Source organism: Narcine bancroftii, chromosome 9, assembly GCF_036971445.1.
Source record: "Narcine bancroftii isolate sNarBan1 chromosome 9, sNarBan1.hap1, whole genome shotgun sequence".
Lineage (NCBI taxonomy): Eukaryota > Metazoa > Chordata > Chondrichthyes > Torpediniformes > Narcinidae > Narcine > Narcine bancroftii.
In genome coordinates this window covers 95953419-95979384 of record NC_091477.1, presented here as the reverse complement: position 1 = coordinate 95979384, position 25966 = coordinate 95953419, and the positions used below count along the sequence as shown (strand labels likewise).

Sequence of the window (25966 nt, the reverse complement as noted above, 5' to 3'; positions counted from 1 at the left end):
CCTGCCTAAATGACTATTGACCAGTGGCTTTCACATCCACAGTGATGATGTGTTTTGAGAGCCTGGTGCTGAAGCATATCAACTCCTGTCTGAGTGGCAAAATCAATCTGTTTCAATTTGCCTAAAGCAGCAACAAGCCTATGGCAGATGCAATCTCACTGGTTCTGCACAAAACCCTGGAACACATGGACAGCAAAGATGCATACATCAGCTATCATCAAGGATCCACACCACCTAGGGCATTCTTTGCTCTTGTTGCTGCCATCAGGAAAAAGGTATAAGTGGCAAAAGACGAACCACAAGATGAACCACTAGGTTCAGGAACAGTTACCACCCCTCCACCATCAGACTCATTTAAAGATTCTTACTTTGCACATCATTTATTACTGATTTTCGTCTGTTATGTCAGTCAATTTGTTTACGTTTCTTTCTTTTGTATAAGTATTTTTTCTTGAGTACAGTTTACAGTTGTTACTGTTCAGTACAATTTCTGCCTGGCCTGCAAGAAAGGAATCTCATGGTTGTATGAGGTGTTATGTATCTGACAAGTGTCAGACAATAACTTTGAACTTGACTCCATTCTATTCTTTAATTTCCTCCAGCAGGTGGTGTGGATCCTTGAAGTCTCCAGGCCATGCCTTGATTCCAATGATGCCACTTTCCAAACAAATGCTTCCCACTTCCCATTATCTCAACGTTACCGTAAAGTCGGTTTTGTGCAGAAGCGATTGCCGACAAAAAAATAGTGAAGAAATCCAATGACATTTACAGTGTCAGTCTAAAGTGATCATCCAGAAATCTCCAACATACTCAGAGCACATTTGGTAACCTCAGAAAATTGTCCAAATTATTTTAATGGTTTGAAACATCATGTCTGACATTTTGCTTATCTGAAACAAAGTCTTTTTTAATGGCAAGATGATTGAAAAGATAGAATTGAAAATGCAGCTGTGATGAATTATTGGAAAACCTAAGAAATTTGAAGTTGTGAACAAACGGAACACCTTCAAGTTCAAGGGCTTCTGCCACTCTGCTCCCACATCCACCTATATTGCTGAAGTCTTCAATATTTGCAAGCCATGAGGAAAAAGTTCTCTTTGCAAAGAAAGATGTCTTTTCATGATTCACTCTGCTTGATGACCTAGCTGTAATCTACTGCAAGCAATCACAGCACTTGTGGATCAAAGCTATCAATCTACAATCATCCAGTAAAGCAGAGTAATGTGACAAAAACACATCAATTGCTTTTGTGTATATCAAGTGCGACCGTCTTTGAAACAAAAACTAGATATTGCACATTTTGCGATGTTCTCATGAGAGAAGCATGCTATTTAAATGGACATGCTTTCTTATACATTAAATATTTGCTTAACATGCATGCAATGCTTAGCAAAATCTATCAGGGTGGGAGGGGGTCGTGGTTGCCTTGATTCAACTAATGCAAGATTGTGTAGATAACAGATGAAGCAAAACCAAAGCTGAGAAACTGAGCAATAATAGTTTATCCTCCATCAGTGCAGCTGCACATTTTAATTATTTCTGAAATTCAGCTCCACGGACTTCAGCTGCTCCCTCATTGTATACTTAGCAGAAATGATTGAGGACAAGTTTCTATCTTGGTGACTAATAATGCTCAAGACAATAACCATCAAGCTTATCACCATTACATTATCCAACTCAATTTTCTACAAAATACAGAGCATTATTATTTTACTGCCAGTACTTTGACCTTCATTCTACAAAATTCTCATTAGCATGCTGCTTAACACACTAAACTGCAAAGCCATTTAAAACACACCAAATGATGCTGAATGTTAAGTAGTTTCATCCTGACAGTGTGAACATTTTATTATCTCAAGCAATGTCCTGTACTAAGAATAAAACAAGGCCCCTGCAGATTTATTATCTTCAGGACTCCAGCAATATTTAGCATTTCAAATTTCTGTTCTGTGCGACAGAGCAAGCCCATCTAAAGAATACATGCCATCTTTAGCATAACATCAAAAACAATCCATTGGAACAAAATATCATTAATGCTAACAATGTCTGAATTAAATATCAACTATATAATGATGCAATTAATTTTATAGCTATTATTCAAGTATGTATGCATATTATATTACAGATTAGTTTGCAGTCATTACATTTAAAACAAACTTTGTTTTGATGAAGGTCAATTACAAAGTAAGATCATCACTTATTGAGGATTTTAGATACATTATGGTAGGAATATTAAATGTGGATTAATTTAAACTGTTTCAAAGTGTATGTATATGTATGTGTGTGCGTGTATGTATAGAAATCCAATGTAGTTTTCATTCTTTCTACATTAAAATGAGATACACTTGACATGGAAGACTGGAGCCCCTTTTCCGCTGTCACCCTGTTTCAGGACTTAACTGGAATTTACTGGGACAGGGTCCAGTGGAAAAGGAATATTGTCTGAATGCTGGCGTTCAATGATGTCATTTCACGCCGAGGATTAACCACTTCTACCCCTACTCATATCCCTGGCCTTTGCTGATGCCAGCGTGCTGATAAAACCAGTGTAAAAGGAACAGCAGAAAGTCACCCATTTCCATTTGAAGGTAGAGCACTCCGATCCCCGGAGATGAGTATGTTCAATGGAAAAGCAATTAGTGTCCCAGTTAAGGATGGCCCAGTGGAAAAGGCACAAATGGCTTCCTATTGCGGGACACTGTACGGCCAATTAACTGGGATGCCAGTGGAAAAGGGGCTTGGGTTTCTTCATGTTGAAACTAGAGTTATATTTGTTGGCAATTGCATGGTTCAAGGCATCAATAAAAACTTTGTGAGCCAGAATTGATGCCATACTGTATTTAAACAACAGATGGCGAGGAATAAAGCAGCATAGGATTAACACACATTTTCAAAAGAACAAGCAAAAGACAAAATATTTTGTGTTGTAGTTTATTAAGATGTTGAGTGGTAAAGTGGATGGCCAAAAAAAAAGGCATATAGGATGCTTGCCTTCAATGGTGGGGCATTGAGTACAAGAATAAGGAAGTCACGGTGCAGCTATATAAAATGTTGGTTAGGGCGTGCTTGGAGTTTTGTGTGCAATTCTGTATGCTCCATCACTGGAAGGATGAGTTCAGATGAGATTTACGAGGATACTTCTTGGATTGGGGTTAGGTGCTATGGGGAGTGGTTAGATGAACTTAGATTGTTTTCTCTGGAGTGTTGGGAAGTGGAGGAGTGACCGGAGATATTTTTAGAAAATTGTGAGAGACAGAAGCCCCTTTTCCACTGGCATCCCAGTTAATTGGCCATGCAGTGTCCTGGGATAGGAAGCCGCTTGCGCTGTTTCCATTGGGCCACCTTTAACCAGGACACTGACTGCTTTTCCACTGAACACAACTCATCCCCAGGCGGTGTGCTGATTGTTTTCTTTTTCCACTGGACTCTGTCCCAGTTAATTCCCTGTTAATTTCTGGGACAAGGTAACAGATGAAAAGGGGCAAGAGAGAGAGTTAGACAGAGTCAGAATCCTTTTTCCAAGAGTAAAATACCAAATATTTGAGGAAATGTATTTAAAATAAGGGGGTGTTTTTTTACACAGTGGTAGGTGAATAAAATGGGCTACAGGAGAAGTGGCAGAAGCAGATATGATAGTTGTGTTTAAGAAGCTTCTAAATAAAAAAATGAAGATGCAGGGAATATAATGGATATGGATCACATGCAGGGAGATGAGATTTAGTTTATTTTCGCACTGTGTTCGACAGAAGGGCCTGTTCCTGTGCTGTACTGTTCTATGTTTAAGATCAAGATTATTTTCATCTGACTGTATGTATGAGTCAAAACAACATTTCTCCAGGTTATGGTACATACATAAGACACAAAACATGTCGCGTATATACATAGAATATAATATAAAATAAATATGCACAAATATTTCAGAAGAATTACTCAATTCATTGATCAGAGACTCAAGATAACAGAATACCTTTAAACAATATCACAGTTCTTCTTCATCCTTAACTGCCTGATTTTGATACTTCTGTACCTCGGTCTAAAGTTCTAACACAATTGAATTAACTATTTTGCTGAATGTTATAATTCACTTGCCTTGGTCAGAACACAGAAAATAGCTTCTTAAATTGGTTACTTATGTAGTTGCCTTGTGAAATAAACAAGTGGTCGGTCTCCTGATTGTTGTTCCCGATGATTTACAGGAAACATTTGACTGACAAAAAACAGTCCTCATTTAAATGATATGGATTTGTGCACAAGCCTGGCTCTGTGGCCTGTAATTAAATTCAGTGTTTGAATGCTGACAGTATTCTAGCTCTTAGAAACTCTTCATTCCTAGTTATAAGAATAATGGGGTCAGAACCCAAAAAATTGCATTAAAACATCATGGCTGCAATGTTTGATCGATTAATCCCTGTTGTTTGTAACTACAAATGAGGATTGCTTCCAGTTTGGTGTCTTAAGTATTGTACTGCATTCTGCTGACTGCTACATCAGGAAGATTACAAGTGGACAGGGGGCAATAGAATATGAAACCTGACAGAAGAGCAAGGAATGGTGTCTTTCTGACTTAAATAGTGGAATAAATGCTGGAGTCAATTATGAAAGATATTATTGTGGCAAGATTTTGTCAAGTCAGCAATGATTTACAAAATTGAAGTCACACTTAATAAATCTTTGACTATTTCGAGGATGTTACTAGTAGACAATGGTGAACCAGTTGATAAGGCATATTTGGACTTTCAAGAGACTTTTGATAACGTCTCGCACAAGAGATTGTATGCAAAATTAGAGTACATGGTATAGTAATGAACTGACTTGGACAGAAAACAAGTTGCCAGTCAGAAAGCAGAATGCTAAAAAAAGGGGTCTTTTCCAGATTGGCAGGCAATTCTTAGAGGAGTGTCACACACTATTTACGATAATATTCATAATCTGGGCAAGGTAATTGAATGCAAAAGCTCTAAATTTGCAGATGACACTAAGCTAGATGGTAAGATGTCTGTGAGGAAGATTCTAAGAGGCTGCAGGGTGACTTTGACAGGCTACTTTTCTCTGATTCTATCCTTCCTACCCAGGGTAAATGATTCTGGAAATAGAGAATATGCCTATAGATTTAAGGTGAGAGGGGAGAGATTTGAGAGGGACCTGAGAGGCAATGTTTTCATTCAGGCAGTAGTCCATATTGAGAATGAGCTGCCAGAGGAAGCTATAGGAGCATTATTTCAATACTTAACAGACATTCAGAGAGATTTATGGTCAGAAAGAGTTTAGAAAGATATGGACCAAATGCAGGCAAAAGGGACAAGCTCAGAATGCCAAGTTACGGATTGGGCCAAAGGGACCTGTTTTGTGCTATATGTGATTCTTGGACTTTTAGCTGGAGGCCATACACTTCAAAGGTTACTAGTTGCATTGGAATGTTCCAACATGTCCCAGTCACAACAGTAGCCACAGAGCTCTGCAGGAACTGTTTTGCCAAAGGCTGCTAGGTTCTCAGCGCCTCTTAAATATTATGGCTGGGTTTGTCCCAGACTGGAAACTAAAGTTAACTGCAAAATAGCAATGTGTCAGACATCATTGCCAAAGAAAGGCTACAAACTTGTATTCTAGGAGAGCTGGGGAAATGCCATTTTACCAAGCACAGCAGGTAGAATGAGCAGCTTTTTATGGATTGCAGGTTCCCACATGTTGAACTTTGCCACTGTCTGCACTCCCGTGGCATGATGGGCTGCATGCAATAGTCTAAAATTGTTCAAATCATGCATCTATCATTCTATCCTTTCTGCTAATTTAAATTTACATATATTTGCACAGTTAGAGGAGTTAAAATATATCCACAGTGTGTTTATGAGTTTTAGGCTTAATTATTTTAAAGACAGAACAAGATCGGGTTAGCTTTTTGGAATATAAAACCTGCATCAGGAGATGGTAATATATTTTTGCCGAATTAAACCTTTTCACATAGTTCATTAATTGCCATGGGCACTTTTCCTAGTTAGCCTAGAAACGGCTTTATGCTTGGCTTAAGCTGCATCTAAAATAATCTGAGAGAGAATCCCAAGGGCAGTTTGTTGAGTAAACTGTAAAGGAAACTAACAGTGTGTGGTCAGGAGAGAAGGAAAATAATGAGCTCACAGGACTGGAGCCTATGCTAGAAGGAACCTGTCTTGAGTTCCCGTTCTCTGTCATTGGAAAAACTGAAGGGGTTGAAGTAATTTAATGATTGAAATTAAAAAGGAGAGAGGGCTAGAAAGAAGTGGAGAGATGACAGACAGAACCATTCTCATGGTGTACCCATTGAAGTGGCTCAAAGATCTCAAGTGCTTTTGCTCTTCTGCGAGAGCAAGGACAAAATGTGTTGGGACGACTGAAAGCTGTCTTCAGTTTGCACATCTAGAGCATCTGCATGTTGGTGATGTAAGACTATTTGTTATCATACCTGAATCACACCTATCATACATGAATGAATTTGGTGCCAGAATAATGAAACGTGATAGATAGAGATCCAAAGGGAAGTGGCAAATTGGATCCAAAATTGTTTCAGTGGCAGGAAGCAAGGGCATTTCCATGACTGGAGGGTTATTTTTAGTGGAATTTCACAGAACTCAGCTCTAGGTCCCTTGCTCATGATTTGGACTGAGATATACGAGGAACAACAAGCAAGTTTATAGTTGAAACAAAATATTTTCCGTGTGGTCGATAGTGAGGAAAAATGGTTTAGATTTGAGGAAGAAAAAGATTGCCTGGCCAGTTAGCCAATAAAGTGGCAAATTTAATATAATGGAGAAAATATGATGTAAAGTAATGGAGGGGTGCAACAAGGCAAAGGAAGCTATTGAGTGATGATCAAAGTAAATCAGATGGATCATAAAACTTCACAGGAGGGTTATTTTTAAATGAGCTGAGTCATAGTATAAAAAAAACAGGGATATCAGAACTATCTACAATACTAATGGTAGCTTGAGTTCCATGAACAGTTCTGATCACCGCAGTACATGAAAGCTCCCAATTACACGAGAGTTTTATGAAAATGATTTATATTTAGGGATGTGCAATAAGGAAGAGAACAGGGGAACCCAAATGGAGAAAAGCACAAAAGATTAAAAAGGCAAAGGGGATGCTTTCCTTAACACAATGAGGCACAGAATGTGAGAAATTATGTTCAAACACAATATATGAGCGAGGCCACAGTTTAATTATATATCACAGGACAGATAGAATTGCATTTTGTGCAGTGAGAATTTCAAAATGCTGGTAAGATGAGAGAATTTTATCTCTGAGGAAAGAAATATAATTATCAGATCAAAATCACAAATTAAATTGGAAAACATGTCATTCCTACCTGTTAAACAAATGTTTGTCCAATTAAAATAGATCTTCTGGCTATCCATCCCATAGGATGATTTTGGTTCCTTTCAGTCAGTTTGTGGAAGGATACCCCACTCCCCAGAAAGGAACAGTGTGTGCATGAATGGATTTAGGTGAGTAGGGGTTGGACAGGTCCAGCCCCACCCTCTCGACATCCCATTCCGATCCAGCGGCATGGTGAGGTCCAAGACGGGTGAGGAAGTTCTGTTGAAGTGAATGGCCAGACCAAGCTTCGGCGCAAGGGATGCCCTACCCGCTCCTCACGGCACGTTTGCTAGATGACTGTTGACCCTACAAGAGGGTTCGTCCACCCTTTGACAGGTCTTGTTTTTCATCCTTCAGGGTGTCTAGACACCCTCCATACCAGGCACGCCTGGTGGGGGAGCCAGCTTAGTTGCCGACCATCCAACCATGTGACAGGTAGTACTGGGTTAAATCGTACCAATAGCACTCATACGAGTGACCTGATCAAAATAGAAGTCCACACATGAAAGATACAGCAATCTACAATCAATGGTTGTTTGGGAAAAGTTTTATTTAGCCCATTTAGTGACAAAATGCTTGTTGGTTATGAACTGTGGAAGTAATAGAAGGAAATGGTTTTGCTGTTTGACTGTAACTTAGCTAGAATTTGCTTCAATGCTATAACCACAGCACACCCCAATGGAAGTGTAAAGATCTGAAAAACAGATTTAATATTATAGGCAAAGTTAAAATGGCCATGTGTCTTTGGCTTTTGAAATCTGAATAAACTGGGAAAATGGGCCAAGGAATGGCAGATGGGATTTAATGTGACATATGTGAAATAATGCATTTGGTAAGTTAAACCAGTGCAGGAATTGCACAGTAAACACCAGGAGCCTGGAGAGTGTTGTAAGAAAGACTTAGGGGTTCAAATACATCATTCACAAGTTGTCAGGGTAAGTAAGAAAGCATTTGGCACATTTTTCTTTGTCGGTCAGGCACTGGGAAGAAGTGTTGGAATGTCATGTTACAGCTGAAGAAGATGTTGGTGAGATGGCACCTGGAGCAATTTGTGAGCAGTTCTCATCGCCTAGCTTAACAAAAGATATCATTAAACAGGAAAGGTTGCAGAAAAGTGGATGTTACTGGGACTGGGAGGCTTGTTATAAGGAGGGGTTGGATGGGGATTTTTTCCTCTGGAGTATGGTAGACTAAGTGATGAAGTTATAGAGGTATACAAAATCATGAACAGCATAGATAATGTGAATATTCACATTCTTTTCCCCAAAATAGGGGTGTTTATTAACTGGAGGGCATTGGTTTAAGGCAAGAGGGAAAAGATTTGATAGGCAACTTTTTCCACACAGATGATAGTAAATATATAAAATGATTTCTTAGATTTCAGATTTTTTTTCCTGTGGGCCAGTCAGAATTACCACTTATTGGTAGTGCAAAAAAACCTGTATGCAATGTACACATGTAAACAAATAAAGAAATGTAAACAGATAACAAAACGTAACAAACTGACCATGCAATACAAGAGAATTAAAAAAATCAATGAGTCCCTGATTGAGTTTTGTTGTTGAGATAGTGTGATGGTCCTGAATCTGGTGGTGTGAGTGTTGTGGTACCTATATCTCTTTCCTGATGGTAGCAGCAAGAACAGATCGTGTGCAGGATGGTGTGGATCCTTGATGATTGCTGCTGCTCTCTGACAGCAGTGTTCCCTGTAGATGTTTATGATGGTGGGGAGGGTTTTGCCTGTGATGTCCTCTAGAGGGTTTTACACTCAGTGGTATTGGTGCCCCCATACCAGACCGTGATGTAGCTGGTCAGCACACTTTCCACCACACATCTGTAGAAATTTGCCAGCATTTCTGATGTCATACCAAATCTCTGCAAACTTATGAGGCAGTAGAGGCACTGATGGGCTTTCTTCACCATGCCATTAGTGTGTTGGGTCCAGGAAAGACCCTCTGAGATAGCAACTCCCAAGAACTTAAATTTGCTCACCTTCTCAACCTCTGATCTCCCAATGATCACTGGTTCATATACCTCCAGTTTTCCCTTCTTGACAACAATCAGCTCCTTAGTTTTGGTTACATTGAGCCAAGTTTTCAATAGCCCTCCTGTATGCTGACCCATTGGCCTTTTTTATACAACCAACTACTGTGATATTGTTAGCAAATTTGGAGATGGTGTTATTGTTTTACCGAACCACACATTTATAGATGTAAAGTGAGTAGAGCAGGGGGCTAAGAACACAGCCCTGTGGTGCTCCAGTACTGATGGTGATTGTGAAGGAGATATTCTTAGCAATCCTAACTGATTGTTGTCTGGAGGTGAGGAAATCAAGAATCCAATTACACAGTGGGTTATTGAGTCCCAGGTCTTGGAGTTTGGAGATCAGTTTTGAGAGGAAGAAATGTTAAATGCCAAACTGTAGTCAATAAAGAGCATTCTCATGAATGCAACTTTGCTGTCCAGGTGCTATAGGGCTATAGGTAGAGCCAGTTAGGTTCTATATGGACCTGTGGCTACAAAAGGCAAATTGGAACAGATCCATGTCGCCATTCAGACAGGAGCTGATATGCTTCAACACCAGCCTTTCAAAACACTTCATCACTGTTGATGTATGTGCTACTGGTCAATAGTCATTAAGGCAGGTTATTACGCTCTTCTTGGGAATGACCGGTATGATTGATGCCTGATTTAAACAGGTGGGTACCTCACCCTGCCGGAGTGATATGTTGAAGATATCCGTGAATATATTTCTAAGTTGGTCAGCACAGATTTTTAATACTCAACCAGGTACTCCTTCCTGAACAGATACTTTCCTCTGATTCACTCTTCTGAAGGTAGCCCCTACATCATCCTCGGATATGGACTGGATAAGATTATCAGGGGACATGAGGGTGCGAAGGAGAGGTTCCTTCCTGTTTCTGTGGTCAAATCGGGTCTAGAGGCATTGAGTTCCTCTGGGAGTGAATGCTACTGCACTGGATTTGGTTTTGTAGCATGTTATGTCATTTAGGCCCTGCTGCAGCTGTTGGACGTCCTTCTTTGATCCCATTTTCATCCAGAATCCCCACCGCCTGCAAGGTTTCTTTTCGTAGGTCATACCTGCTCCTTCTGTATGATCTGGATCTCCAGACTTACATTTCTGTGATCTGGCTCTCAGCAGGTACCGGATTTCATTATTCATCCAGGGGTTCTGATTGGGGAAAACCCTGAAAGATTTGGTGGGGACACATTCATCCACAGCTGTTTTCAAAAAGTCTGGTGTAATTGTTCAAATGTGCTGTCAAAGGTAATGGTAGGGGCATGTACAATTGCAATATTGAAAAGACACAGACAGATGAATGGATAGGCAAGGTTTGAAGGAATCTGGGCCATACATATGCAAAAGAGACGAGGTCAGATAAGCAAAGGTCTGTTTTCATATTGCAGAACTATGACTGCTTGACTCTGTGGTTCAATGAAATAGATTTCTGATCCAGTGTCTTTTTTTAATTCTAGAGTACCTTCGTATTCTGGCAAATGCTTTTTGCAAGTTCAGTTCAGTTCAATCAGCACCCTGGTGTTTTTCATGATATGAATATTACCTCAAAACAGGAATTCATATGGAGAATATTCCATTCAAATCTCTTTTTGAAGAAACTGCAAGATCCATTCAAGATATCTTTCTCTTTCACCCAAATAAAAAAGAGGAAAGGGAAATTTAAATATTGCCTCCAAGCAGCAAATGTGAGTTTTTGGTTTAAAAAAAAAATCAATGTCTTTATTCATCTTCTTTATTCAAAGAAGAACTGAGGAGTTTGGGATAGATAAAGTCGTCATTGATAGGGCTGAGACAAGGGTAAAATACAGGCATTAATTTTATCCTTCTAGAAAGTAAAGTAACATTTTTTTTTTAATTATAAATGCAAGCCAAGTTGATTAAATGCAAAATAGTAATTGTTTAATGGCACAAGGTTACAATAAGGTTGCAATGCAGGTGGTAAGGTGCAACTGGAATTTTTTGTGAGACCATCACTAAACAAAAATGTCAAGACATTTCACATCAGAAATTACCACAGTTACCTGGTCATTAAGTTGGAAATATTTCAGAAAACATTCACGGGTTTGCTGCTGGGACTGGCAGGCCTGAATTATAAGGAGATGCTAGATAGGCAGGGGCATCTCTCTAGAGGGTAGAAGAAGGCTAAGGGGGTTCTTCATAGAGGTTGATAAAATCATGTGGGGCTTGTCCCCAGACTAGGTGAATCTAAAACTAGAGTGCATAGTTAAAGCTGAGAGGGCCCAGATTTAAGGTAAGAACATTTAAAAGGAACCTAAGGGGCAACTTCTTCACACAGAGGGTTGTAGGTATATGGAATGAGATGCCAGAGGAAGTTTTAGAATCAGGAACAATTGTAACTCTCAATTGTAACCAAACACGGGCAAATGATGGCATGGTTAAGAAAGACCTCTTTCTGTATTGTAGAACTCTATGCTGATGTGGAAGTTAGACACCTTATTAGTCTGTTTTATTGTCAGTAGTAGGAAGATATGACTGTGAGACAGGCAGGAGCACTTTTCAATGAGTCTCAACCCTTATCATTATCTAAAAGGTGCTGGATGTTTTGGTGGCAATATGATAAAGAAATATATCTCTCGGGGGGTAAAGCAAAGTCTCTGGGTTCATGAGTGTGAAAAACTACAATGTTCTCCTTTTGAGTTATGACTAATTAATGGAGTATTTTCCCTTTGATTGTCCACTGATGACAGTTTTACTGGAGATCCTAGGAATGAGAGTTAAAATCAAAGATAGGCACTTTCTCCTCATTTTGGAATTCAGCTCTTTAGCTCCTGTTTGAATTAAGTTATGAAGATGCATTGTGCACTCCTCAAACTAGCCAACGTTGTGTGGGTTAATGGTAAATAAATGCTGCTTGATTCAACTGAAAACTGCTCCTTCCATAATCTTGCTGATTATTAAATTAAGAACTGACTGGGCAGTAATTAACCAGATTGGATTTTCCCTGCTTGTTATGAAATAGGACAAGATTTATCAATTTCTGTTTAGTAATTGTCCAGGAACAATCTTTTAAGAAGAATGCCTAGTTGTGGAGTCCAGGTCTCAGTATTATAGCTGGATTTAATGTCGTCCTGACACGTTTCCTGTTATATAGTGTGTTGCAGTTACTTAACATCTGTGGAGTGCGATGAATTTGCTGAAGTCAGTATTGCTGGATACCTTAAGAGGCTCAGCCTGGGTGACTATAAGACATAGGAGCACAAATAGGCCATTCAGACCATCTTGTCTGCCTTGCTATTCAATCATGAGCTGATCCACACTCCCAAACAGTACTGGCACGTACTTAGTCATGTTGTGCTTCTCCCCGTCCCCTACCCATTGCTAAGGATGGTGATGTACTTGGAGCCTCCTCTTCCTGTTAGGTATTCAATTGCTCAACACCATTCAGACTAGTTGTGATAGGACTACAGACATTTATTCTGAATCATAGATTGCATGACCCTTCACCTCTGTCTTTCGCATGCAGTTTTGTGATTGAGGTTGTAGCTCCGCTCCGCAGCTTTGCCATATTGGCAATTTGCTTTTTGGTTTGCCTAGAGCTAATCCAGCTTGTCTTTCTTGAATGCCTCATGAAATTAAGCTTGACAGTAATAGGAATTAGAGGGATATAAGAACCTAAGACAGGAGTAGAAATAAGCTATTCAGTTCATCAAGTCTGCCCCACATTTAACCATTAGCTGATCAATTTTACTACTCAACCCACTGCCCAGATTTCTCCCCATAACCTGTGATTCCCTGGCTAACCAAGAATCTATCAATCTCTGCCTTAAATACACCCAATGACATGGCATCCACAACGGCCTATTGCAATAAATTCCACAGTTTAACCACTCTCTGGCTGAAGAAATTGCTCTGCATCCCTATCAGACACCCTTCAATCCTCTTGTCCTAGACTCTCCCACCATGGGGAAAAAACCTTTCTACATCTACTCTGTCCATGCCTTTCAGCATTCAAAATGTTTCAGAGATATCCCCTCTTTCTCCTAAATTCCAACAAATACAGGGCAAATGCTGTCAAACATTCCTCATATGCTAACCCTTATATTCCTGGAATCATCTTTGTGAACTTCTTCTAAACCCTCTCCAACATTAGGACATCCTTTTTAAAATGAGGAGCTCAAAATTACTCACAAAACTCCAAATGAGGTCCCACCAGTGTCTTATAAAGCTTCAACATCACATCCCTGCTCTTGTATTCTATTCCTCTTGAAATGAATGCCAACATTACATTTTCTTCACCACTGACTAAACATGTAAGTTTACCTTCAGACTATCCTGCATGAGGATTCCAGGGTCTCTTTGCATCTGGCTATGTTCAATTTTCTCCCCATTTAAAAAATAGACTGCTCCCATTTATTTTTTCTCTACGAAAATGCATATGCTGGCTGTGAGGTCACAGATTGTGATGATATACATATTGTTACAAATGAAGATTCACAGCAGTACTTGGATACCCAATTAAGACAATGATATTACCACAAAACACAATAGGGGTGAACAATGCAAGGTGGGCTCAACAATGGCGCAAATCGCTGGGAGCATGAGGTCAAGTCCGTGGGATGCTCACAAAATAGACTGTGATATTTGTACAGGAAAGATGAAGGGGAACACTGTAGTGTTGTGAGGTAATATAGTTAAAGAAATAGATTTTGCTCTCTGCAGCTGTGACCCAGAGTTGTGACAGTTGTGTAGCCTGTCAATTGACAAGGTTATGACATCTCTTCACATCGTAAAGCTAAGAATGAGATTCTGCTGAGTAAATCGGAGTGGGCAGAATACAAATTAATTCCCACAACTTCACAGGTAATAATCACTGCAAAATCGAAGAAAGATTTGAATGAAGGTTAGTAAGTTAAATCTGTGACTGAAAAAGAGGAATGAAATCAAGGGGTTTCAGTTTACTGAGCACCAGTAAAAGACAATAAGGTGAATAGAAGTAAACAGAAAGGCCAAGACAGAACAGAAAACATCACAAAGGTAATAAGGCATCAGTAACTAAAGTGGCAGGAAAAAAAAGGAATAATGGACATTATGTAAACATACAAAACATTCACATGAAATAACATGGATGAAAATAAATTGATTTGATATATCAGCTTTCACAAAAACATTGTGACATAATGACCAAGGTTAGGAACTATATGTTCCGATGTTCCAAGATACTTGACTTCACAAGGAATTCACAAAATTGAAAATGTGGAGCTGGAGAGAATAATATGGAATATGAAAGATGGTAAAGAGAAAGCAATAGTTTGGCAAAACAATCTCATTTGAGGCAGGAAGGGAATAAATCAGGAAATTCCAGATGCATGTCACAAGGTAAGAACATACAAAAGAGATGTGATCGCCATATAAATTAAGCAAACAACAGTTCAGACAAAAGGAATGGAATACATTTAAGAAAGTCTTCTGGAATTGTTTCTTGAGAAAAGAATAAGGATATTTTTAAAAAATCGGCAACTGTTTAGTGAGTCAAGGTTAATCATCTTGAAAGAAAATAAAGGTTGGCGTAGCTGTTAGCACTCCACCTTTACAACGATTGGGATGGGACAAGGGTTCGAATCCCACGCTGTCTGTAAGGAGTTTGTATGTTCTCTCTGTATATGCATTCTCTCAGGCTCCAGTTTCCTTCCACCGTTCAAAAACGTATGGGGTGGGGGGAGGGTGGTGTAGGTTAATGGGGTATAATTTGGGCGGCACAGACTTGTGGTTGAAATAGATTGTTACTGTGCTGTTATGTCTAATTTTTAAAAAATTAAATTAAAAAATTTTTAAATGAATAGCAAAAATTAATTAGAATATTATGGACCTAATGTGGAGAAATGGGATTAGTTGGATGGGCAAAAAGGTCAATATTGACACGGTCGGCCGTAGAGCCTGTTTCTGTGCTTCACAACTCTCTTTCTGCCCTTTCTGTTTATTTATAGACTATAAATTTAAGACTGATTTACCTATGTCTGAAACAAAAGCCTTAAATCTGAATAAAGTTCCTTGGATTGCACTTGATGGAGAATCTCACCTGGTGCCTTAACACCAGCTCCACAGCCAAAATAGCCCAGCAGCATCTCTACTTCCTGTGAAGGCTGAGGAAAGTTCACCTCCCACCCTCCATCCTCACTACATTCTACAGAGGACGTTTTGAGAGCATCCTGTGCAACTGCATCACTGCCTGGTTAGGAAGCGGTACCACTGCAGGACTGCAAGACCCTGTAGAGGATAGTGAAGTCAGTGGAAAGATCATTGGGGGCTCTCTTCCTACTATGAATGACATCAACACATGATGCAGGCAAAAGGCAATAAACATTGTGAAGGACTACATACACCCCTCATGTATACTGTTCTCCCTTCTGCTGTCTGGTAGGAGGTACCATAGCACTTGAGCCCTAATATCAAGATCGGGCATCAGTTTTATTCTCCAAGCCATCAGGCTCCTGAATTCCCAGAACATATTTGGATAGTGTACCGTGAGCTTTTACTGTGTATGTCTTAATATTTTAATGTGTTTAACTTCTATTCTAACATATTCTTATATTTATGTAAATATGCTCCATGATCTTTGAGAAACACTATCTCGTTTTTACTGTGCAAGCATGGTATGAATGATAAATAAAAGTGATTTGTGATTTGTAAAGTAAATAAAAAGCATACAAGTTGCCTCAAGTAGTTTGGTAAACTAAATTAGGTGACACCATGGTAAATGAATGAAATAATGAAAGAAATAACTCATACATGCAAAAAAAAGGCAACATTGACAGAGCTGTTGTAATGGCAGCACTGCCACTGGTGTGGACCCACAGAGAGGGAGGAGAGGAGCCACAGTGGTCTTCCACAGATTTCTACTTCCAAATCCAACTACTGATAGCTTCTTACAGGCTTCAAAAGAGCCAACAATGGTTTATTTTAGAATCCTGTGACTGCAGGTTTTGGGCCCAAGATGGCGACATCTGTGCTTGGCAGCAAACTCGAGGGATTGCAGACTCCAGGAAAGGAGAGGACTGGCACAGGACACCATAAAACCACCTCTTGTCTGAGAATTAGAAGGGGAGATGACCCAGTGGGACAGTGACCACGGTGGCAGACCATTGGGTGCTCTGCAGCTAAGGAACACACAGGTGGGATTCATCATATCATTCTCTGCAATTTCCACCACCTACAACAGGATCCCACCACCAGATACATCTTCCCCTCAAATCTTCACTTTCCACAGGGATCACTCCCTCCGCAGCTCACTTGTGCACATATCCCTTCCCACCAATTGTCCTCTTGGTATCTTCCCTTGTGATTGCTAGGTGCTACACTTACACCTTCACCTCTTCCCTCACACTATTCAGTCTTTTCCAAGTGAAGCAATACTTCACCTCAGAATCTGTAGGAGTTGTTTATAGCCTCCTTAACATCGGTAAGTCTGGACGCAGACTAGGAGATTTCTTCCTTAAGCACCTTAAAACAGCAAGGACCTCCCAATGACCAACAATTCCATACCCCACTGTCAAAGTGATATGTCTGTCCATGGCCTCATGTACTCCCAAGGTGAGATCAACCACAGAGGTACATCCTTATATTCTGTCCTGTCAGTTTTCAACCTGTCAGGATTAATATCAACCTCCAATTTCCATCAACTCCCTCCTCTGGTCCCTCTTTCTTTCCCTCATCCCTCAGGATCAATATCAACCTCCAATTTCCATCAACTCCCTCCTCTGGTCCCTCTCTCTTTCCCTCATCCCTAAGTCTTCATTCCTCTAGTTCCTGACTCCCTTTCTTCTCCTGTCAAAGAGCTATCCGTCTTAGCCCTCTGACTTCTCCTCCTCTCACTTCTGTTTTTTTTTCTTCTACCCTCCCACCTGTATGCCCCTCTTACCTGTGTTCCTCCCCTTTCCTCCCACACCCTTCCTCCATGAGCTTTTTACTGCCTGATTTTCAGCACTCCGTTGAAATACCTTCAGCCTTTCACTTTCTACAGATGCCATGTGACTTGCTGAGTTTTTCAAGCGCTTGTAACTTCTTGTTAGAACTCAGGTAAACTTTAATGCAAAGATGGCAATCTTGTCATTGCATAAGCTTCAAGCTTCATTCCATATTCTATACAACTGAGCATCTATATTGATGCTTCAGTCTAGTACTGAGGGAGTTCTGAAGTCAGAACTGTCAAACTTTGTTCGACACATTAAACCTGGACCCCAAATAATTCTTATTTCTAAGAAAAGCTTTGGAATGATCCTCTGCAATATTCATCCTTCAATCCACATGAGCAAAACAAATCATCTTATAGGTATCACATTTCTATTTGCATTCCCACTGTTGTAAGATGTTTCCCTATCTTACAACAGTGAGAACACTGAGGATACTTCAATTGTTCTTAGCACTTTGGGTCAAGCTGAGTCATAAAATCAATGAAATGATCTACTTTTCATTCCCACTATACATTTCTGACTTTATGCCTAATCCAATAAATAAAGCTTCAGAATGCATACAATTGTAAATACATGAAAATGAACATATTTTCTGGCATAGCATCTATTTATTGGAGTATTACAATTAGCAGTGAAAAAAAAATCAAAATCTATCTTTCTTGCCTCTAGCTAGCAATAGTAGCAGAATATTATCAAAATTTAAGTGAAAAATTATAGCAACTAATTGCGGTTAAATTGTCTATATAATATAGACAAATATAATGTGAGGAAGACCCATACAGTGGAGAGCTTTAGAAATTAGAGATGGAAAGTCATGCCACACATCATGCACAATAGCTCCATATATTGTACTCAAAACACTTTACTTTCATAAAGTCATTTATCCCACTTGAATTTAAATGAATCAATAGCTCCTTTCATTATCTCTCTGTGGACTTTGTTCCATAGATTGACCACTCACTCACTGGATCAAAGGCAGAAAGGTGCAGCAGTCCAAGTGGGACTTCCTTGAACAACTGATTATACATGGGAAAATACAACTGCATGATGGATTTAGTTTTAATTTAAATGGTCATGGAAGAGTACATAATATTTCCAAACATTGTTTGTGGAATGCTTTCTCTCTGTTAATTACATTTAGTCTAAATGTTGCACTCAGTAAAACTTACCCTAGCAAAAATAAAAGAAATGAAAAATTATTCTGGACCTGCAATGAAAAATTTCATCTGAAAAAGGATGCAGCACCAATCACTGCCCCACATCCTAAAAATGAAGCGGGGATTGTCATGGGTTTTCTGGTAACTCAGTTTCTCCTCCATCTATGAACATCTGTTGGATTAGGCATAAAGTCAGAAATGTATAGTGGGAATGAAAAGTAGATCATTTCATTGATTTTATGACTCAGCTTGAACCAAAGTGCTTAGAACAATTGAAGTATCCTCAGTGTTCTAACCAGAAAAGTAGCATCCAAAAATTGCAGAATGTGTGTGGAAAACTATTTTCACCATTGTGGCATTTTAGTACAAATTATGCAAAGAAGTAAAATAATTGACCCACATCAATCAGTAAATTACCTGGGTTGATAGATCCTTTCAGGTAGCCAATCACATTCTGAATGTTCTGATTTTCAAAGACCTCTCCCACCTCCAGCCTGATGGTTTTACTGACTGCATTGAAAAAAAAGGACAGACGAAACAACAGATCAGAAGAAAAGGTATTAGACACACTTCTAACAAATTCTCAGTATATTTTGCAATACATTTGTATTCATTCACTGGGTGTAGATATTGTAGGCAAAGCAATATTATGACACATCCCTAATTGTCCTGAAGACAATGTCGACCACCCCCCCCCCCCCATCACTTCTTGAACTATTGTTGTCTTTCTAACATTAGTACTTTTACAGTGCTTTTGGATAAGGAGTTTCAGGATTTTGACTTGGAAGGAAGAGTGATACATTTCCAAGTCAGGATAATGTGCAAAGAGTCAAATTCCAAAGCACCTGCTGTGTTTGTCCTTGTAATTGGAGGAAGTTGCAGGTTTGGGAAGTTATGGCAAATGAAAACTCTGTCAAAGGCCTGCAAATTCATTTATATCCTCCACGATACTACATTTTAAAATCAATAATTGCAGAATCAAATCTAGCACTACACATATCTGTCAACACATCTGTCATTTTGAATTAATTTTCCGATAATTACTTTTTCTTATAATTTATTTTCTTTTACACAGGCTCCATTTGATTTTATCTTCTGGATGGATGACTCATGCTTGCTTTATTTAAACCATCACCTTTGTGCTATTCAGGAAGCTGACTATAAATAAACACTTTGGCTTTGAAATTAAGACCATGTTAGTGCAGTAATTTTCTGAATGACAGTCCATATTATTCAAAAAGATCTTGTGGCTGAACAGTTAAAATGCTGTTGATGCAAAAGGACATTTTCATAATGCACCACAGATCTATTGTGCAAAATGTCTCACTTTTTACATTTTCAGATACTGGGCAATCAGCTCATTTAATTGCTGTCTCGTTTCTATTCTTTAGGTGGCTGTCAATCAGTAACCATTTTACTCAGAAGGAATACTAACTGATTGACAGTTCACTGGTTGTCATAAACAGAAAAGAAGCTTAACCATTGCTGCACAATATATTTGATGAGGAAAATTGTTCGCTGTTAAAATGTTTAATGTACGAACTATTTAAATGAATTTTTTAAAAATTAATTTGCCTTAAATTACTAAATGAACAATGATTCCAATCTTGCAATAGAGAAGACATTAGGTATTCAAATGCTCACTGGTGTTAATACATAAATCAACAGCAATTTCTTCCAACTGCAAGTACATAGTAAAACACAAACGTTCAGATTGCTGTCTAAGGCACTTCAGAAAGTACACAATGAGAGTATTTCTCAAAAATTCTTTGCAATTGGAAGTATTGTATGGCATGAAATTACTGTACTCACACAGAGGTACCAATTAAACTTGGCAGGCAAAGATAGAACTTGTCCATTCCAGTCTAAGCCATTTATTTATTGACAGGATGATGTCTTTATTGGCAAACAACCTCCCTGGCATTGAAAATTCAGTTCAATGTGTGCGGAGTTTAATTCTTTTTTTAAATTTTTACTTGTAATAATAATTACTGGGGCAAGATCGGGAGCATGGAAAATCAGAGAGAATAAACAGCATTTATTTTAATACAAGAAGCCTGGCAGGTAAGGCATTTGAACTCAAGGACATGGATAGGTACATGAACTATTATAAAAACACTCTCTTGAAACACAATAAATTAATGCACCAAATGATTTCCCCATCAAATTGAATTACAATACAAAGACCCACAGGAAATCTAGCAAAAGGACAAATGCAATGATTGGATGCCATTATTCTTTGCTTCTCAGCACAAAATGCTGGACAAAGTAAAATTCCCTGTTTTTTCCCCAAAGGATAACTTGCATTGTGATCTAGAAAGTTATCTTCCAAAAATGTATTTTCAATAATGTTAAACATGGAATTCTCTACATGTACAAAATATAAACAATCTGTAACTTAGCTGTGTCCTTCACTTTACTCTTCCCGTTCACAATCCCTACTATGCATCAAACACTATTTCTGAGATGTGCTACATGTTTGTACCCAGAATTCTGGCACACCCTCACTGCAGGACATTTTCGTAGCAAAGGACAAACTAAAGCTCCCCTCACTGTTCTCTGGATTGACCTAGCTATTCTTGGAGTGCACTTGGTCAATACTGGTGGAACAGAGTAAAAAAGAACATGGAGCAAATTTCCACTACATCAGTCTCCATCTTGCTCTTGCCAATTCCTCTTTCCATTATCTCTGTGGCATTCATCTCTGAGAATGATGCAGACACTAACCACCATATTGACCACCTTTCTCAAAGATAACCACCTTTGAGAATCCATTTCAAAGCCATTGTATTTTTCTTCATTGCTGAATTGGAGCTTTGATGACAAGATCCATCACCAATTATCTTGGCTAAACTGCAGTTATCATGGGAAAGAAACCATCATGTCGTTATTCAGAAAAAATTATCGATAGTTTATGTCAGCGATGATGATGAATACTGATATATTTCTAAGTCAGGATGCTATCTGAGGGGATGGTGCATTCCTCCTTCTTTTACAGGGAAAAAATGAGCTTGCCATGAGCCAAAGTGAGACCTCTGAAAATGCATTCACAGTGATACCAGTTAATAAAAATCTCATGAATCCTGAATCATGAGGCTCTTTAAGATGAAAACCAAAGGACTGAATATTTGATCTATTTGCTTTTCTACAGTCCCATTTCACAAGGTCCACCATGAAGAAAGAAAGAAATGTTATTTCTACGATAATGGATTTCTCAATGGAGAAGCTGGAATTCTACATTTATATTTAGACATACAGCATGGTAACAGGCCCTTCTGGCCCACAACCCACCCAATTACGCCCAATTGACTTACAATCCTGGTATGTTTTGAAGAGTGGGAAGAAACTAGAGCACGCGGAGGAAACCCGCAAGACACGGGGAGAATGTACAAACTCCTTACCGACAGCCCAGGTTTGAACCCGGTCGCTAGCAGTGTAACAGCAGCACATTGTTCTCCATGGGGCAAAAAATGGTTGAGAGGAGTGCACATGTCATGATGAGTTTAGGTCAGGCAGTGAGGGAAGGTTTTTTCATTGCCAGATGGTCATGGACCAGGAAGCTCAGACTTGTTGTTTGAGACAAAAAATAGAAGGGTGTTTAAGGATTCTTTTCACAATGAGCTATTGCAGTCTAGAGGTGTGATGCAGACAGAATCAGAGCTTTCCAAAGTTAGAATAGTTTCAAGGTTTACATGGAAAGTTGGGGAAATAAAACAGCAAGAAATTCAGTTTCAAGACTTAATGTCTGCTTCTGAACTAAAAGTGCCATGGAAAGTTCATTTACTCATTTGAAAAAGAGAATAAATATTATTTCCTTAGCAGGTACGAGCATATAAAAATATATATGTACTAAGGAGAAACACATTGGAAAGATGACAAAATAAATAAGGAAGTACCAAATTGCCACATTGTTAAATCAAATGCTTTCAAGCAAATTGGACCAAAATTATTTTTGGAGCTGAATTGAAAGGAGCTGATCAGTGATAAGAATCATAAAAGAACCAGACACTTTTAAAAGTGAAAATGATTACACCATTGTAAACATTCCAAATGGCAACTTATTTAAGCATCAGATTCACTGAAGGAACTCATTACCCATACATTCTCAGAGATTATGGAACATGTAAACCAGGGAAGAAGCTTTTGTGACACAACAATCATTTGAAATACAAAATGATAACATTAATATGATGCATGCATTCAAAAACCCTAAACCAACCAGAAACTGGTTGGTCATACTTCATTTCTGCCTAAAAGTATTAACTGAATTATTAGCAAATTGCAAATTAACTGCAAAGTACATTGTCATTGCACATAAAAATCAACAAGGACTCAAACATCCAAAACAGTGAAAGTTTTTGAGCCAGTGACAACCCAACAGTACAATGGAAAATCTCATTATATGTTCCACTTTGACTTCTAAATTAACTTCCACAAAGTTTCTTCTAATGAATTATGTGCACGCTTTGAGCTTTTAGATAAATTCAAGAGGATGGATGGAGAGCAACCCTTGGGAACAGATATGAAATTATCAAATAAAAATAGAATAGGTTTAAAGAATTATATAAAGGTCAGGTGGTAGTTCTGAGTGGGGATTAATGTTACAAGCATCTTTTCCAATTTATTTAATTGACTTAGCAATGGAAACTCAATGTGTAGTCCACTCAAGGATAGAGTACAGACTATTCGAGGATCAGTATGGCTTTGTGAAGGGAAAGTTGTGCTTCATAAGCCTAAATGAGGTTTTTGAGGAGGTAAAAGAAATTGATGAGGGTAGAGCAGTAGATATGGTCTATGTGAATTTTAGAAAGGCATTTGAAAAGGTCCCCCATGACAGACTCGTTCAGAAAGTCATGAGGCATGGATTCCATTGAACTTTGGCTGTATACATAAATAAATTGCCTGTTATGTAGAAAGCAGAGTAGTAGTGGATGGAAGGTATTCTGCCTGGAGGTCAGTGACTAGTGGAGTTCTGCATGGATCTGTTCTGGGACCCCAGATCTTTGTGATTTTGATAGATTATCTAGATGAAGAGGCAGAAGGATGGGTCAGTAAGTTTGTAGATGATATGAAGGTTGGAGGAGTTGTGAATGGTGCTGAAGGTTGTAGGTTACAAAAGGATAATAGACAAGATGCAGAGTTGGGCAGAAAAGGGGCAGATGGAGTTCAATCTGGATAAGTGTGAGGTGATGCATTTTGGAATGACTACCCAAAAGGCTGAGTACAAGGTTAATGGTCAGTTACTTAAGCGTATGGATGAACAGAGGGACCTTGGGGTTCTAATCTATGCATCCCTCAAGGTTGCCACACAGGTTGATATTATAGTTAAAGGCTATGGAATGCTGAGCTTCATTAAAGGGGGATTGAGTTCAAGAGTAGAGAGGTCATGTTGCAACTCTTCAAATCTCTGGTAAGACCACACTTAGAGTATTGTGTTCAGTTCTGGTCACCTCATTATAGGAAGGATATGGAAACAATAGAGAGGTGCGGGGGAGAATGTTGCCTGGATTGTAAAATGTCTTATGAGGCAAGGTTAGCAGAGCTGGAACTTTTCTCTTTGGAGCACAGAAGGATGAGAGGAGACTTAATCGAGGTCTACAAGATTATGAGAGACATAGATAGGGTGGACAGCCAGCACCTGTTTCCCAGGGCAGGAATAGCAAACACCAGACGTGTACAAAGTGAAGAAAAGGAAGTTTAGGGGAGACATCAGGGTTAAGATTTTTTATGCAGAGAGTTGTAGGTGTCTGGACTGCCTTTTCTGGGATGGTGGTGGAGGCTGAAACATTAGGAGCATTTATGAGACGGAAGAGCGTGACAGGGTAGGGAGGGTTCAGTATTTTATTAATGAATATATAGGTCGCCATAACATTGAGCGCCAAAGGGCCTGTACTGTGCTGTGATGCTCTATGTTTTATATATCAGCAGCTCCCTGGATTACATAGGTGGCTATATCCCCTTGACTGACAGAATCACAGGTTAGTATGAAGTCACATAAGGCCAAGCATGGCAGTTGAGCTATTTGTTTCATAGTTTTTAGAAATGATAGGCACTGAAGATTAAACCCATTATCTAGACAGACACAAACCACACTACAATAGAGGCAGCATCTGTTTGACTTCTGGAAAGAGGTTGTTTAGAAGAACTTTGCCAAGTTTAACTAATATCTTTAAGAATGGCACAATTTCTATATCTCAATGGTCACTCAGGAGGTCTTTCTCCCATTAGAATTGAATTGTAGTTGTGAATTTGTTCTCTGCTCTGACTTACCACTTTAGCAAAGATTGGTTTAGAATGGGGGTGACATTAGACTGGATGAGGACTGAAGTCAAAGAAGCAGACATCAAGGACAAAGGTATCATGTGGAAGATTTGTTGAAATGTTCCTTTCATTTGGGGCTGACTGTATTTTGAACAAGATAATTTAACCTTTTTAGACTCTTTGCGAGGTGAACTTTTAGACATTTGGACATTTGACAGCACTTAGGAATCCAAGCTGATTATAGTTACCAGCAGGTTTCTGGACCACCTGTGCTCTTTCCACCACCATGTATTCTTTTGGTAGCAGGATTTCTGTTAGACCTCAGCCTTCAATTATCTGAGCACATCTTGCATTTGTGATTAATTAGATCCTGAATCTCCTGATTATTCTAATCAAACCAGTCCTGGTGTTACTGATGAAGAAACTAAGAATCTCTTTACAAGCCCTAATTATTCTGGACTTCAAGACACTTTGTTGAAGAATCGAGAAATTAAGTAGTCTCCAAAAATAAACTTGCTGGAATGTCAGGTTGCTGAATGGATATTTTTTGAGAAGAGTCATCAATAATCATTAAATATATTCAAGACATTGATAGATGGAATTTTGAAAAGCCGAGAAATTAAGGAAATAGGGAAAAGACAGGCAAGTGGAGCTGAGTGCAGAGCCAGATCAGCATTGATCTTTTGAATGATTATGTCCTAATGCTGAGATGTTTGCGAGCTTCTTCATTTCCTTGCAGCAACATTTCTGGTTTTGTCATTATTTAGAGGATATCCTTATGGAGATAATAGACACGGAGGTCTTGAGGTATTGGGAAATGAACTCTCTTGTGATCTCTCTCTCTCAGATAATATCATCTACCAGGTGCCTGTGCCTGGAGTAGGGATGGTGCCATGATGCCTTGTACTTATCTCTGCAAAAAAGTTAGCTTTCCTTAAGTCTACCTTGCCAGAAGTTAAGATGTTTTCCGAATGATACTGAAGGCCCCAGGAAGATCAGTTTGTCTCCAAGATGTGGGTCAGGATTTTCTTTTCAGGTTGAATCAGCAAAGAACAGTGGCAGCTTCTATAATTTCCAGGGTTTGGATGCACATTCTAATAAACTCAATGTGCTGGTTCTATGCTATAGTGAGTCAAAGCATCATACACATTCATGTTGATGTCTATGCATATCTAGATTCCTAGGCTACAACAGCAGGCCGCTGTTCAGATTTGTCAGCATTGGGGCTG

At 39.0% G+C, this 25966-nt stretch overlaps 1 protein-coding gene and 1 long non-coding RNA gene across 14 annotated transcripts in view; one reads left to right on the top strand and one right to left on the bottom strand.

Annotated features, from left to right (window-relative positions):
* Positions 1 to 25966, bottom strand: part of LOC138742470 (inactive N-acetylated-alpha-linked acidic dipeptidase-like protein 2) — a 658708-nt gene that overhangs the window by 177239 nt on the left and 455503 nt on the right. For all 13 annotated transcript variants that reach the window (XM_069896945.1, XM_069896944.1, XM_069896943.1 and 10 more), the window contains one exon: positions 18894 to 18986. In XM_069896945.1, coding sequence (XP_069753046.1) covers positions 18894 to 18986 — 93 coding nt within the window. The remainder of the gene's footprint in view (positions 1 to 18893; positions 18987 to 25966) is intronic.
* Positions 13868 to 19665, top strand: LOC138742479 (uncharacterized). Its single transcript, XR_011344197.1, has 3 exons — positions 13868 to 14034; positions 16330 to 16521; positions 19552 to 19665. It is a non-coding gene; the product is annotated as an uncharacterized lncRNA (long non-coding RNA).